Genomic DNA, 15005 nt, shown 5'->3' with positions numbered 1-15005 from the left:
AAAGAAATTACACATAGTCTTCAACTGACCTCTTTGTTCCAAAAGTTTTCTCAAAACATGGGATCCCTCCTTCCCAGTCTTATTCATCAGCTCTCTCTCCAAAGCTGGTGATTTTTTCAGAGCTCCATCATTCACCCTTACTCATTGTTGACTTAAATATTCTGTCTGAATGATTTTTTTACTCCCACATTTCAACTACGTAATGTTATCAGAATCTTTCAAAATTGTAATTACATTTCCCTTTTTAGCTACAGACTCGCCTTGTCCATTTGATGCTCCACGAGTGCTTTGAAGACAACCTGTCTTGAATTGAAATCATTCTTTCCTTTTCCACATTCCTGCTCACCCTCCTGTATTTCCTACTTGTTGAATGTTGTATTCACATAACTGGTCACAGAGGCCAAACTCTTAGAGTCATACTTAGTGGCTCCCATTGCTTCACTCCTCACATTAAATCTGTCCAAAGCCCCATTGATTCTAACTCAGAAGTTCCACTTCGTTCCATCTGCTCCTCCCCAGCACCAGGAATGTGGCCTTGGTCATGTCCCGTGTCCTGTTCTAGTAACCTCCTAACCTCTTCCCCAGCACCAGGAATGTGGCCTTGGTCATGTCCCGTGTCCTGTTCTAGTAACCTCCTAACTGGGTTCATTGCCTCCTTCCTTCCACTTCAGGTTACCCTCTACATCAGCCATCCTCATTCTTTTTCCTTTCATGGAATGCAGTGTTCACATGTGAAACATATTCCTATGGGCCCCTGAAAGACTAAAAAATTAGAAACACTTAGTGAAGAAGTTAAGCACTTTAGCCGTTCATAGTCTTCCTCAGGCCCTGCAAAGCCATGCATGATATGGCCTGTCTCCCATCTCACACTTCTCTCCTCTCACTGACTCCTCTGGCTCTTTCCTGCCCTTTCCCATGCTCTTCTCTCCCATTCCTTCATCCTTTTGACCTCAACTAAATTATGTCACCTTAGGGTGGCTTTTTCTGAACATTCCCCAATCTAAATTAAATTCCCTTGTTCTTTCTCATAGGACTTGTCGTAATTTATAATTATGTACTTATTATTATTATTATTACTATTATTTTTGCATTAAACCTGGTTCACCCACAACATTTCTAAACTCAGTAAAGAGAGAGCATGTCTGTTTTATTCACCATGGTGTCCATAGCCCCCACATAGCATCTGGCATATACTGGCACTAAGTATTTACTGAAGGAATGAATCAATCATCACAATTATTAATGCTATATCAGTAGACTAGATAACTACAGGCAGCAGAATGGCTCTATCTGTGGATTATGGGCAATTTTTCCTAGTAAAAGCATATTGTAAGGTTAGTAAGAGTATTGCTACTGCAGGGATAATTTTGAGTGTCTCCAACTTATAAGAAAAATAAACCTTTAGTACTCTAGCACCAGTTAGACATTACTGCCATGTATGTTGTCTGATCACAGCACACTGAAGACCTACCGTCTGGTTACCAGACATTTCTTCTTTGTATGGCTACCTGAGTTTTCTTCCTAAAGCATAGAGCTCATCATATATTTTCCCTGCTTATGAACTTTTACTGGATTCCTGTTGTTTTCAGGATAAAGTCCAAATTATTGGATGTCTTAGTCCATTCTGGCTGCTATAATAAATTACCATAGGGCTGGTGTGGTTTATAAACAACAGAAATGTGTTTATTACGGTTCTGGAGGCTGAAAATCCAAGATCAGTATGCCAGCATGGTCAGGTTCTGGTGAGGGCCTGCTTCCTCTGGTGTGGTTTATAAACAACAGAAATGTGTTTATTACGGTTCTGGAGGCTGAAAATCCAAGGTCAGTATGCCAGCATGGTCAGGTTCTGGTGAGGGCCTGCTTCCCGATTTATAGACCGCTGTCTTTTTACTTAGTCCTCATGTGAGCAGATGGTGCAAGGAATCTCTCTGGGTTTTCTTTCAATAGGGACATTAATCCCATTTATGAGGGCTTCACTTTCATGACCTAATCATCTCCCAAAACCTTATCTCCTAATACCATCACACTGGGAATTAAGTGTCAATATATGAACATTCAGTCTATAACACTTGGCATGTATAACAAAGTCATTCGCAACCTGATCTGGTCATCCCTTCCAACCTTAACCCTAGCCAGTCTCTACTACAGGCCACATTCAATCTAGGTTCTTTCTTACCTTAGCCTCTACCAAGAGTGTCCCACTTTTGTCTCCTATTTGGTTGTAGTATTTGCTCTTTAAAATTCAGCTCTGTCAAGCACTTTAGTTAATCCTTCCTCTGTGCTCCGATTACACAGTATACCCGGTTAATTCTACAATTTGTTAAATATTCCATGATAATTTATTGGAGTGCCTATCTCCCAGGCTAGATGGTAACTCCTGGATAGACTGTGCATTCCCAGTGTGGAGCCCATGAGTACCATATAATGACGTCCAATAGTGGTTGGGTGACAGAATGCATTATCAATTGTTTGGAGGTAAAAATGCCTTTGCATACTGAAGCAATGCTATAAATGGTGATTTAATTCTCAGCCTACTCAAAAAAGAAAAAGAAAAAAGCCTGTTTATTGCATAATGCAATCCAAGCTTATTGCTAAGACTGATTTCTCTTTTAGCATTAGAGTATGTTAGCTCTCTGCTCTACTGAAATTGGGGAAACCTTTCTTCCTCTCCTACCCCAGCCCAGAGGAAGAGATCTTTTTTAAGCCTTTCTCTTTGACCTCTCATTCATTGCCTTAGGAGAGACCAAAAGAAGAGTTCTCTCTTTCTCTCTCTCTCTCTCTTTTCCTGTGATGATGAGATGGAATTTCTGTCATATTGATTTTCACGGTGGAGATAATAACAACTGAGGGTCTGCATCTTTGGGACTTGCCTGTGTCTCAAATAGTCTTGAAGAACACTTATCTCATGATATACCATTATGCTGATATATAAGAATATCATTGCAATGCTATTAGCTGTAAAATAAAATTAACTTTAAGGAGATCTGCTAATACGTAAAAGTTGGAAAAGGACCTTGCTACTTAATAGGTGGTCTCAAGCATAAGACATACCCATACTTTTTGTTAATGTAGTAACTTGTTCTTTGGCTGTGTTAAATAAATCAAAATAGGCTTTCTGCCTTCCATTCCTTGACTCTCATCACATATCTTATACACCTTAGTTTACTCACATACTTCCACAAAAATAATGTTTACATTTGGAGGAAAAAACCCAAACCTGTGTATTATTAATAAATTGATATAATTTAATGTGTATATTATAATGAAAGCAAACCTGATTACTTTTAATAGGTAAGGATGAAAAATATTTTGAGAAACAACATTCTGTACTGAATCATGTACTTTTATAAAGCAGTTAGCCTCATTAAGTTTGTTAATTAAATAAGTGGTATTTCCAAGTCACCTTTTTTTTTTTTTTTATAGGTGGTGTTTGCATTGCTCAATCACAGAAAATCCCACGTGAACCAAGACCTGGAGAATTTGAAAAAATTATCAAACGTCTGCTAGAAACACCTAATGCTCGAGCAGTGATTATGTTTGCCAATGAAGATGACATCAGGTGCTGATTACTTTTCATCTGTATGTAGGACAGATTTGTGGCTCACATCCTTTTTCTAACATATTTCATGTTCAGTGTACAATCTTGTGAGATTTCACAGGAATTGCAAAATTCCCCTGCAATTATAGATTACCTTATGCTGCACAGACACAACCACCTTCTAGTTTCAAAGTTTGAAATGCCTATAGAGAGTAAAACCTGGGGACTGAATGAGATGAGATGAGAAAAATAAGGGTGACAGACAGAATGATGTGAATGAGGTTAAGGATAAGGCTAATTAACATGTGCTGGAGTTAAAGTCTCTGCTATATTTCCTTTAGGAGATGATAAGACTCAGGAAGTTAGAAGGATTTGACTAATTGTTTAACAGTGACCTACTGAGTGTATATAACTTCGTAAGGGCATGTTGTAACATTCATAATTGTTTGTTTCTTGATAAATGTATGCTTTATTCTTTTTATGCCTATAGGAGAATATTGGAAGCAGCAAAAAAACTAAATCAAAGTGGGCATTTTCTCTGGATTGGCTCAGATAGTTGGGGATCCAAAATAGCACCTGTCTATCAGCAGGAGGAGATTGCAGAAGGGGCTGTGACTATCTTGCCCAAAAGAGCATCAATTGATGGTAAGGAGGCACCATAGAGAATTTGTTTCATTTCAGTTGAATGAAACTCAAAGACCAAACTGCAGTATCAGAATATGATGAAATTTGCCCATTTTTAGACTCTGGATAGAATTTTTAGCTCTCATAGCAGCATTGTCGAGACAATATCTATTTAACCCAGCATATATACACACACACATATTTATATATGCCGTGTGTGTGTGTGTGTGTGTGTGTATAAAACTGGCACTTTAGCCCACTTACCCACGACTCCATAAGATTATATTAGCATGAGCATTGTCGAGACAATATCTATTTAACCCAGCATATATACACACACACATATTTATATATGCCGTGTGTGTGTGTGTGTGTGTGTGTATAAAACTGGCACTTTAGCCCACTTACCCACGACTCCATAAGATTATATTAGCATGAATGCTTTATTGGATCATGGAACACATAGGAGAGATCAGTTTTAAGGTGGAGAGATCAATTTTAAGATGGGTAGAAACATAGCAAAGTCTGGAACATTGATCTATATGCTAAGAGAGAGCAAAAAGAATTAGAAAAGTCTGAGCTGGGTTCTGAATATTCAAGATTCAGAAAGAGGTCACTGGTTGCTGCCCCCGGGAGATATAGATATGTCATAAGGATAACACCAACAATAGACTCTCCTGTTAGGCTCACCCCTAGAGCCAGGTGTTTGAGTGATGGGGGTGGAAATATTGTCCACCGCCCCTTCTCAGCTTTTGCCATAAGGAAAGCCTTATTTCTGGGCTACTGGCTGTCCCTCATTTGTTATATATATTTTCAATGCAATATTATAGCGTGATATCCATTCAAAAGTTCCGACAGTATCTGATTTTGATTTTGAAAGAATATTAAAATCATACTTTTCTTTCTTAAAATAGGGTTTGATCGATACTTTAGAAGTCGAACTCTTGCCAATAATAGAAGAAATGTGTGGTTTGCAGAATTTTGGGAGGAGAATTTTGGATGCAAGTTAGGATCACATGGAAAAAGGAACAGTCATATGAAGAAATGCACAGGTAGCCACTTAAATGTTTTCCTTGGTGCATTTGTTTTAGCATTACCTGATAAATGAAGTTTCCTTGGTGCATTTGTTTTAGCATTACCTGATAAATGTGATGAGGCTATCTTCTATATCCACATGTCTCTTGTTATAGTTTCTCAGCAGGGCTGAGCATACAGTCATCATTCAACAAACTTAGGTTTGCTCATTGGTACTTACAGTCAATCAACAAGTATTTATTGGACATCTACCATGTGTGTAGCACTGGAGTATTTCAGCTCTGCTTGAGAAACATTTACTGAGTATCTAATTTGGGAAAAGCACTTTTAGGTGTGATGAGATGTAGACAAATAAACAAGACATGGTAATGCTTTCCAGGAGTTCAAAATGTAGTGAGGATGATGGATCATAATAAGTTGCTATAAGGCACTGCTTTTCAACTATTCCCATCCACGTCCCATGTAATAGTATTATTTTCCATATCCTGTATAGCAGCTATCCTGGAACAGCTATGATTTTTTGATTCTTTATTTTCTATAGCTTGTGTTTAAAAGTAATAATGATATAGAATGTGCATTTTTGAATGTAAGAATAAAACATAACGTGATTGTATATGTAGAAACACCTATGGAATTTAAAAAAATTACTTAGGACTAAGCAGTAAATTTAGCAAGGTCACAGACATAAGGTCACTATAGGGATGGCTGGTGCGCTCACTGGCTGAGCACGGTGCAGCCAGTCTCAAAAGGAAAAAAAAAAAAAGAAATTGACAAGTGGAAAATGAAATTTAAAGAAAATCGTTTATGGCAGGAGTTTTTTAAAAAGCCCATAAAACATTAGGGATAATTTTAACAAAAGTGCATAAATCCTCTACATTGAAAACAACAAAACTTGGATGTGCATTTTATAAACCATTCACTCCTTTGCCGAGCCCCTCACCCCATATTTCAATATGTCCCCCTTTCCCTCTAATCTCTCTTCCTTTGGAAATAGCTGTTCAAATGAAAGATGTAATATGCTAAATGCGAGACAGACAAATACACTGAGAGAGGATGAGGATGTGAAAATACCGCAGGTGTGACATTGCGGAGGAAGCTCACTTCAGGCTCCAGTTGTGCAAGGCATCTTTACAGGGGCTGGGGAGAGTGCAGAGAGACAAGGTCCACAATCATGGGGCTTATGTTCAAGTGTGAAGAGACAGACATTCAATAAGTAAAGAGATAAATGAACAGACACTTGCAGATGCTGAGATATGCTTAGAAGAAATGCAAAAACATAAATGTGAAAGAGGGACCGGGTATGATGGGAAGGAGGGCGGCATTTAGATTGGTCCCGGTATGCTTCACCGAGGAGGTGACAATTGGGATAAAACCCAAATGACAAAAAGTTGCCAGCTATGTGAAGATATGGCAATAGCGCGTTCCAGGAGCTAGAGCAGTTAACCTCTTTTTGTTCAAAGTACAGAAAGAAAAGTTCAGGGAGGCTGGAGTGATTGAGTGTGGTGAGTGAGAGAGTGACAGATGGCACATGAGGCTAAAGGAGTATGCTGCAGCCATGTCATGCCTGGTCTAGAAGTCCTTTCTAGAAGTTCCAGGGCTGAGGAAATTGGGCTTTATCTTACCTCGAGGACAGAATGACTTGAGGCTTTTCATCCAGAGAATTGCTCAGATACCTGTTTCAAGAAGGTTCTTTTGGCAGAAGTGTGAGGAGGACTGGGGTTCAGGGAAGAAAAAGGAGGCAGACAGCACTTGTCAACAGTCCTGGTGATGAGCGGTCATGGCCTGAACAGGGCGAGTTCAGGACGGAACCCACAGGATAGATGCTCCAGGATTTAGTGTTTATATATGTGCTGAGTGATTAATGCTGGGGCGGGGGTGCTGAGCGCTGGAGGTTCTGAATGTTAAATCTCTATCAGGAGGTCTAGAAAAATGGTGATGTAATGAGTTAAAAGAGAAAACAGTAGAATGAATGGTAGATGAGGGGGCGTCTAACTTGAACTTGGTTCTGAGATATCTCCATGGAACTCCCCAGCAGGTGGCAGCACAGGCTCTGCGACCCCGCAAAGAGTGCACTAAAAATTCTAATTGTGGAATCATAAATAGACTTGGAAGTTAAAGACAAGGGCAGAGATGTAGTTGCCACAGGAGACTGAGAAAAGAGGAGGAATGATGGCTGAAGACTCAAGGGGAGGAGCCAGGAAGGGAAACTGAGAAGACTGGTGCAGGGGAAGGAGGCGAATTGGGATCAAGATTGTCTGGGTCTGCAGGAGAGAAGACAGGTGCATGCAGTCTCAGTGCTGCAGACAGGTGTGGCTGAGGCATAAGGGTGTAGACCTGAACTGCGAGGGGCTTAGAGAGAACAGAACAGGGGAAGTGGAGGAAAGGATGCCAGTTCAACAAGTTTGTCAAAGAAAGCAAGTAGATATGCTAGGAAAGCTTGAGACAGAATCAGGGGAGAAGGTTTCTTTAGGGTAAGGCACATTTAAGCATGTTTCAGAGAAAAGAAAAGGAATAACAAGAGGAAGGGAGAGTAAACTTGGAGTCTTGATGGAAACTTTAGGGCTAGGCATGAAGAGAGCTGTGTTATCTTTGAATAATGTGATTTAGCGGGGGGAAAGGAGATGCACACAAATATATACACCATTAGAGAAAAAATTCTGAGATTAACTGCTAAGTTTGGACAAACATATTAAGGGAGTTTAGAAAATATGTGACTGTAAGCTCAAGTTGGAAAATCCGGAGCTTTGTGGAGGCGGTGAGTGTTTGGCAACAAGAAGGATTTGGGAAAGCCCATTCAAGATGAGGGACAAGGTGGTCAGCAGGACACAGCACAGATGAGGGCATGCCATGCAGGCATGTGGACAACAGTGAAGAGGTCCAGACTATGGGACAGGAGGCTAGTGGCTAAGGAATAACGGGAAATAAAGAGGAGACAGTTTAGAGAAGGGTTTGAAAGGAGAATTTATACACAGAGTAACTTACATGGTTTTCAGCCAGGAGGCTAGTGGCTAAGGAATAACGGGAAATAAAGAGGGGACAGTTTAGAGAAGGGTTTGAAAGGAGAATTTATACACAGAGTAACTTACATGGTTTTCAGTGAGGCACATTTTACACGGTGCTTCATTCTGCTGTTGTTTGGTCCTCTATAATTCATATCCTATAGTTTAGACTGTGTTAGTAAAAATCTACCAGTTAATAACATGCATAAACTCAGATATATGTATGTATATATGTATATATATATTATATAGATGTTATATATTATGTCTGTATAATAAAACTGGTATAAAATTAGTGATTAACCAGTCGCATAAATTTTTAATAGACTGTTTTCAGAATGACCAGTTTCTCTAAACCTGTATTTTCCAGTTAAGTCGAGGTATATGGTTGTACCTTTAATTTCTAGATGATATATACTGGATACTTATTTTGGGCATAAATACTGAACTGGTTTGTTGTAGAATCCAGTTTTAGTGTCATGTCTGCTTCAGATTGCTTTGATTTATCTGGGTGTTGCTAAGATTGTAACACTTTGTCCAATTAGAACTATTTTTAGTGCAGTGAAAATGATGTTTACTCCAAGTGCTAGGACAAATGCACCCTTAGAGAACTGGGTCAGTAAACAGATTTTCATGCAAATTCCATTGTGGGTGATACGGAAATAACTTGTCTCTGGGTAGAGAACAAATAAATACTAAAATGTTGTAACTTAATTTTTTAAAAACAGTAACACATGAAAAGTGTCCAAATGGTGAGAGAAGACATTTGCACCCCAAATTACCATCATACCCAGTTTTCGTATCTGTTTTAGGAGAGGAAGGAAGATGATCTAGCATGTTAGTGGTCAAGTGTACTTAAGAGAAAAATATTACAGGATATTCATGAGTAGAGCTCTCAAGTGTTTAAAAATTGTTTTAAAATTTGGCTTTAAAAAGTTAATATTTTAACCACCTGCAATGAGTCAAAAAGTTAAAGAACTCTGTGAAAGCGGGATATCTACAAGGTCCTTTTTGCTCGGTTGGAGCATCATTTGTGGGTTATATGTGTTGAGTAAAATTTTACATTAGACGATGGTAATCTGCTAGCATAATTATTTGCTTCCTTTGGAGATGATATTGGCTATGTATTTACGTGGATAAGGGAGTGCTTCCCAGCAGGGCATTGCTTCTGTCTTATCAATTTTCGGGAGATAGAGCATCTTCAAGCAGTGAGGAGCATCCTCTTCTGAAAATTAACTCGGTTCAAACAGTTTTCTGAGATGATTTCCTCCCTAGAATCTCAGGAAAGCTTTCAGAAAGATGCGATATTACTGCTAACTTTTGATATGCTGGCCAAATTCCAAGGAGGTAATTCTTACTATCCACTTAGCTATTTATGTAGTTATTATTGCTCCTGAAAGCTGCTGAGTTCTGAAAGCTACAACTACTTAATCCTACTTAAAATTCCCTTTGTCTTTCTCAAGATGAAAAAAGGACTCTCTTACGCTCGTTATCAGTGGCGGTGGGTGTTATTTTATAGACATTCGTGTGACCCCTCCCTCGCTTCCCCCTCCCTCATTCTACTCTCAGCCTTAATACCTTTCCAATCCCCAAGCCCACAGACTCCCTTGAGAGTTGTATCTTCAACCTCTCCCTGTCTTTACACATTTTCCACACACCTATTTTCCAACTCAGACCTCTGCCTCAACTCCTCTTCCACTGTCCCTGTTCATCACCTCTTTTTTTTTGTTTTCTATCTTTTCCCTCATCAGTCCCTTACCCGGCATTGTTTTGCCCAGCAAGACTCTCACTGGATACTTATTTCAGGCATGAGTACTGAACTGCAGAATTCAGTGGATAGTTTTTATTTAGAGGTTTTGCTTGCCTTTTTAATGACTGTCATTCTGACTTTTTGTCTTCTATAGCAAGGACTGGATAGTGAATATTGCAGGCATCAGAGTATGTGTGGTTGAGATGCTTAATAAAGGCAAGCTCCTGCTGGGCTCACACTGTGTCCCTGCCTCCATTTCTCCATTATGAATCATAAATAGCTCTGCCCTTACTGAAATGACATCCCTGACCCACCCAATAAACCCAATTGGTTTCATATACTGTCTTAAAACCTTCCTTTGTTTCATTCATCTGTTCATTCATTCATTCATCCTCCATTCGCTTGTTTATTCATTTTGATAGCCCATGGCATACCGGGCACTGTGCTGCAGATTTAGAGACAAACAACAGGCCTCCCTTGCCCTCAAGGAGCAACCAAAGACATATACACTGTCCTATTGAATTTGAAGAGCTTTTTTTGTCTGAGTTTTAATCCTCAGCCAGGAGGTTGGACACCACTGTTTAGCCTGCATACAGCTGACACTCACATACTAAATGGTGGTGAGCATATGCTACATGAAATGGCCTATTGATTCTTATTTATGATGATAGAAATAGCGGTAATGGAAAAAGCAATGCACAAATATATTTCTTCCCACAAACAAGCAATTCTGTCAGTGAACTAAATAGCAGGCTCAATAATTAGCTCTCTGAAAGGCCTTTTGGTTTATTTTTTGTGTGTGTGCCAGAATAACTAGGTAACTTTTCAGGTGTAACAGTCTCAGCAGTCTTCTGTTTCATTTGGGAGGTTATGAAAGGTAGAAGCTCTATCCCATTCATCCAGGACTCATGGACGCCATGTGAAAGAATTGGGTAGTTATCAAGGGGAATGGATTTACAAAATTTGATTTAGTTATTCAGAATGAAAAAAACCCGAGATAATCTTCCCTGAAATATAAAATGTGTTCTGCCATTCTCATTTTCCCCTCACCTAGAGTAAAACTCTGTTGGGGAGAATGTCTTTTCATAGCACTAAAAGGTGGCCATTGGCCCATATGCTTCTGCCATTGACAGGTAAGATAGCTAAAGTCCCAGAATGACTTATTTATGCCACTTCTGAGATTCCATATTGAATTTCAATAGGTGCATCTGAGACGACAAAAAAGGCATTGATTTCAGACATATTCGATTTCAGAATTTAGAGCTGCAATGTGAAATCAAAATCATTCTCTCATTTTCTAGATGAAGAAACTGGAACCCAGATAAGTGAAGTGAATTGTTAAAAATTCAGAGTATTAGTCTCAGAGCTGCAACTAGAATCTTTGTCTCTCTTATTTGAGTTTGTCCTTGACATTTATATCCTCAATTTACTTTATTATTTACTTATTTCAGAATCTTAACCACATATTGGAAAAGTATTTTTTCTCTTTATGATACTATATGTATGAAGCAACACATTGTAGAATTTTGATCACCAGCTATGAAGTGAAACACAAATAGCATATTGGTTGTTACCTAATCCTACAAAGATAGTAAATATTCTAATATTCCTTATATTGGTTTTCAGTCATATATATGGTTTTTGCTATTGGGTCTAGAACAGTGTAAACCTTTTCATCCAGTTTACTGTTCCCCTGTCATTTATGAACAGACCTAGGACTACATTAAGAAAAAAAAAATAGGAGAACCTATCAACTGTAAGCCTCTATAACTCTAAGTACAGTGACACTGAATTATAGCAATTCACTTTGCTAAATTACAGTCAGTTTGCTCTTTTATTCACTCCCTTAAAGGAAAAAAAAAAAAAAACACCAGTTTTAGAGCAGTGCGAGAAGCAGTATAATGTGTAACAGCATTTCTAGAACTTTAGTGTGAACACAAATCTCATGAGCATCTTGTTAAAATGCAGATTTTGATTCTGTAGTTCTGGGGTGAGGAATTTTACATTTTGACCAGTTCTCAGGTGACACAGATGCAGATGAGCTCTGGGCCACACTTTAAATAACAGGATATGAGAGTCAGTTTATAGCGATAGCAGCACCACCTGAAGTTAAATTAGAAGAATAAATATTCAACTGTGCTAAAGATTACTGATAAACTCAAGATGTTTTGTAGAAGATCATTTAAATAAGACTTTAAATATAAACTGTGAAATGCAAAAATGTTCAATCAGTAGCCTGTGTTTTATATACTATGTTCAATAAGTATTGAGATCAGTAAAGTGTAAAGACACAGTAGTGTGTGTGTGTGTATTTTCCCATTAGGAAATTTGAAAGTGGAAAGCTTAATTACTAAATTTAAGGAAATGTACACAGATGCACCTGTATTTCAAAAATCTGCAAAGTAGATTGCGAAGTTTGTCATGACAGGAACCAAAAATATTCTGAAAGCTTAAAAAACTGTACTCTCAGTTATAAATGCACATAGAGTAAAGGAGTTGTAGAGGTCCACAGAGGTCATTTAGCTTAATTTATTTCATTTTTCAGAAAAGGAAATTGAGACCCATCTGGCTTAGGTGAGTTGTCTAAAGTCCTCTGGCTACCTAAAGGTGATGCTAGGACTGAGATATGATTTGATAGTTGGTTCTTTCCTTGACTCTTTCCTGTTCTGAAGGCCTTTCTCAGTGTGCGGTTGAGTTTCTATGACTCACTCCATTATTTTTCCTGGTATGGTGGCCTGAATGCTTTCCCAATGGCCATGTAAGGTTAAGTATTTCCCTTTTGTGAAGCTCCCTGGCTACTAAGGGGGTAGATTGATGCTTCTTTTATGAGAACTCCAGTACTGCTAGAATTGGGGAAGGAATTAGAGTAAACTTCAAGGGTACACAAACTCTCATGTTTTTCAGACAATAACTTAAAACAGAAAAGCAGCCATCCTTCAGAACAAAAAAAATTTTGGAGTCTGGGAATCCCTTTCTGCAGAGCCCACAATAGAGTCTGGCATTAGCTTGATTTGCTGGGAGTTGAACTTATCTAGATGAACAAGAACTCTGGAATATCACATCAAAGAACCCAGAAATAGAATAGAGAATACAGGCAAACAAGTGATAGTTCAGCATTTTTGAGAAGCAAGGGTTGGGCCATTGAGGATGAGAGAGGGGCTTAGGAAAGTGCAGAAATGTTAAAAGAAATCATTTTTCCTTCTGTGGTTATTAAACTTCAGTTGAGGGAACCAATTCATTAAAATGAAACCAAACAAAACAAACATAGAAAGAATATATAGGTGACTGAATATCAGGGAAATTTGATATCTACCCCCCCCAAAGTATAAAGCAGATAAATTCAAGAGGCTAATTCTTTATATTACAAAAGGAACATTTATCTTCTAAAAAGTTTTACCTTGGAATTCCTTTAAAGCCATGGAATTTGAGGGAATCCCATAGTTATGACTTGATGAAATAAACGAGAATTACCACCACAAACTCTTAGGAACACTTCTAAACAAAAGAACCATCTACTTGAACAAATAATTGGATATACTGGGTCACAGAAAGCATAAAGTGTGATCAGAGGCTACTAAGGTTAACTCTGGAAGAGTCTTGATTATTTTTTGGTTACTTATGGCATTTGTTAAACACTACATCATGCTAAATATCTCCCCTCAAGGAGCTTATATCTTATGAGGAAGATAATAGTCAGAAAAAACGAAGGAATTAGTTTGTAAGTTGCTAGTAGGTGGGGCCTGTACCCTCATAAATTAGCATACGCTTAGCTAATTAATTAATTAATTGTTAAAAAAATTAATCAATGATGGCCAAACAGTCCTCCTCATTTTTATTATAGTCATGTAGATATAATGCATGGTGCCTTGTTTGGGATGTATTTGATAAATATTTTAATTGTTGGAATGGTGTTTTTTAATGAAAGAAAAAGCTGAACACAAACAGTTGTAAAAGGCCTTTACTATAATTTAAGAACTGTTAATTTGTCTTTAGACTTCTGACTGTACTGCTTATATAAATGAGAATAGGATTTCATAAACACATAGAGGCCTGTGTCCCTCAGTCAGATTTTAATAGGAATATTGGGCTTCCCGAGTATAAATACCATGACTCTGTAGTGTTGTGTTTTAAAAAATTACATTTATACTATTTGAGAGAAAGTACTTTATTTACATATTATCTCTAATGAGGTAACAGAATAATGAAAAGATAACTTGCAAAACATGGGAAAATATCATTTAGGAATGTGTTTATACATTCAATGTAAACATGTTTATTTTTTAGTTTATTTTAATTTTTTTCCCCACAAGAACATAGGCTTTGGGACTTTGTTTTGTTCTCTGCTGCATCCTAGCATCTTGGATGGCACTTGGCACAAATAGATTTCCTTAAAATATTTGTGGAATGAATGAAAGAATTTAATTCAACTTATTATCTACTTTTTGTCAAACATTTTCTATTAGATGTCAAGGACATATTGATGAACAAAACAGATATGGTTCTTGCTCTCATAGGACTTACAGTCTAATTGGGAACATGAATAATTGAGCCCAGTCCTTGCATGAAATGTGTATGTTAAGTGAATAGGAGCATATACCAAAGAGAACTAAAGTAGCACAAGGGAGAAGAGCAGTATCATTTAAGTTGATCTAAAACATGAGCAGAATTAAGACAAAACAACGAGGTTATCAATAGGATTACTATTTCAAGTAGAGGGAGGCACAAAGATCTGTTGACAAGAAAAAGAATAGCAGTGTGAGGAACTGAACCAGTTCAGTCAGGATGGCTGTTGCAGAGACCACGATGGGGGAATAGTGAGGCAGTAAGGACAGAGACCTAAGCAAAGGACAGATCATGTAAGATTTTATGTGCTTCATGAAGGAGTTGACATTTGTTTTGAAAGTAAATAAACAGGCTCTAAAAGGTTTTAAGCAGATCAGTGGCATAATCGGATTTCTGTTTTATTATTTTTTTTTATTTTTATTTTTTTCCTTTTTGTCTTTTTTTTTCGTGACTGGCAACGGATCGCAACCCTCAGTGTCACACCCATACCGGACCG

The 15005-nt window shown here is 38.0% G+C and overlaps 1 protein-coding gene across 2 annotated transcripts in view; it reads left to right on the top strand.

Moving 5' to 3' along the window:
• Positions 1-15005, top strand: part of GRM8 (glutamate receptor, metabotropic 8) — a 773290-nt gene that overhangs the window by 344639 nt on the left and 413646 nt on the right. For both annotated transcript variants that reach the window (XM_008571458.1, XM_008571468.1), the window contains 3 exons: positions 3424-3559; positions 4029-4183; positions 5077-5214. In XM_008571458.1, the coding sequence (XP_008569680.1) occupies positions 3424-3559; positions 4029-4183; positions 5077-5214 (429 nt within the window). The remainder of the gene's footprint in view (positions 1-3423; positions 3560-4028; positions 4184-5076; positions 5215-15005) is intronic.

Source organism: Galeopterus variegatus, unplaced genomic scaffold (assembly GCF_000696425.1).
Source record: "Galeopterus variegatus unplaced genomic scaffold, G_variegatus-3.0.2 Scaffold40, whole genome shotgun sequence".
Lineage (NCBI taxonomy): Eukaryota > Metazoa > Chordata > Mammalia > Dermoptera > Cynocephalidae > Galeopterus > Galeopterus variegatus.
The sequence above is the reverse complement of the archived record's forward strand: the minus strand, read 5'-3'. Positions and strand labels throughout refer to the sequence as shown.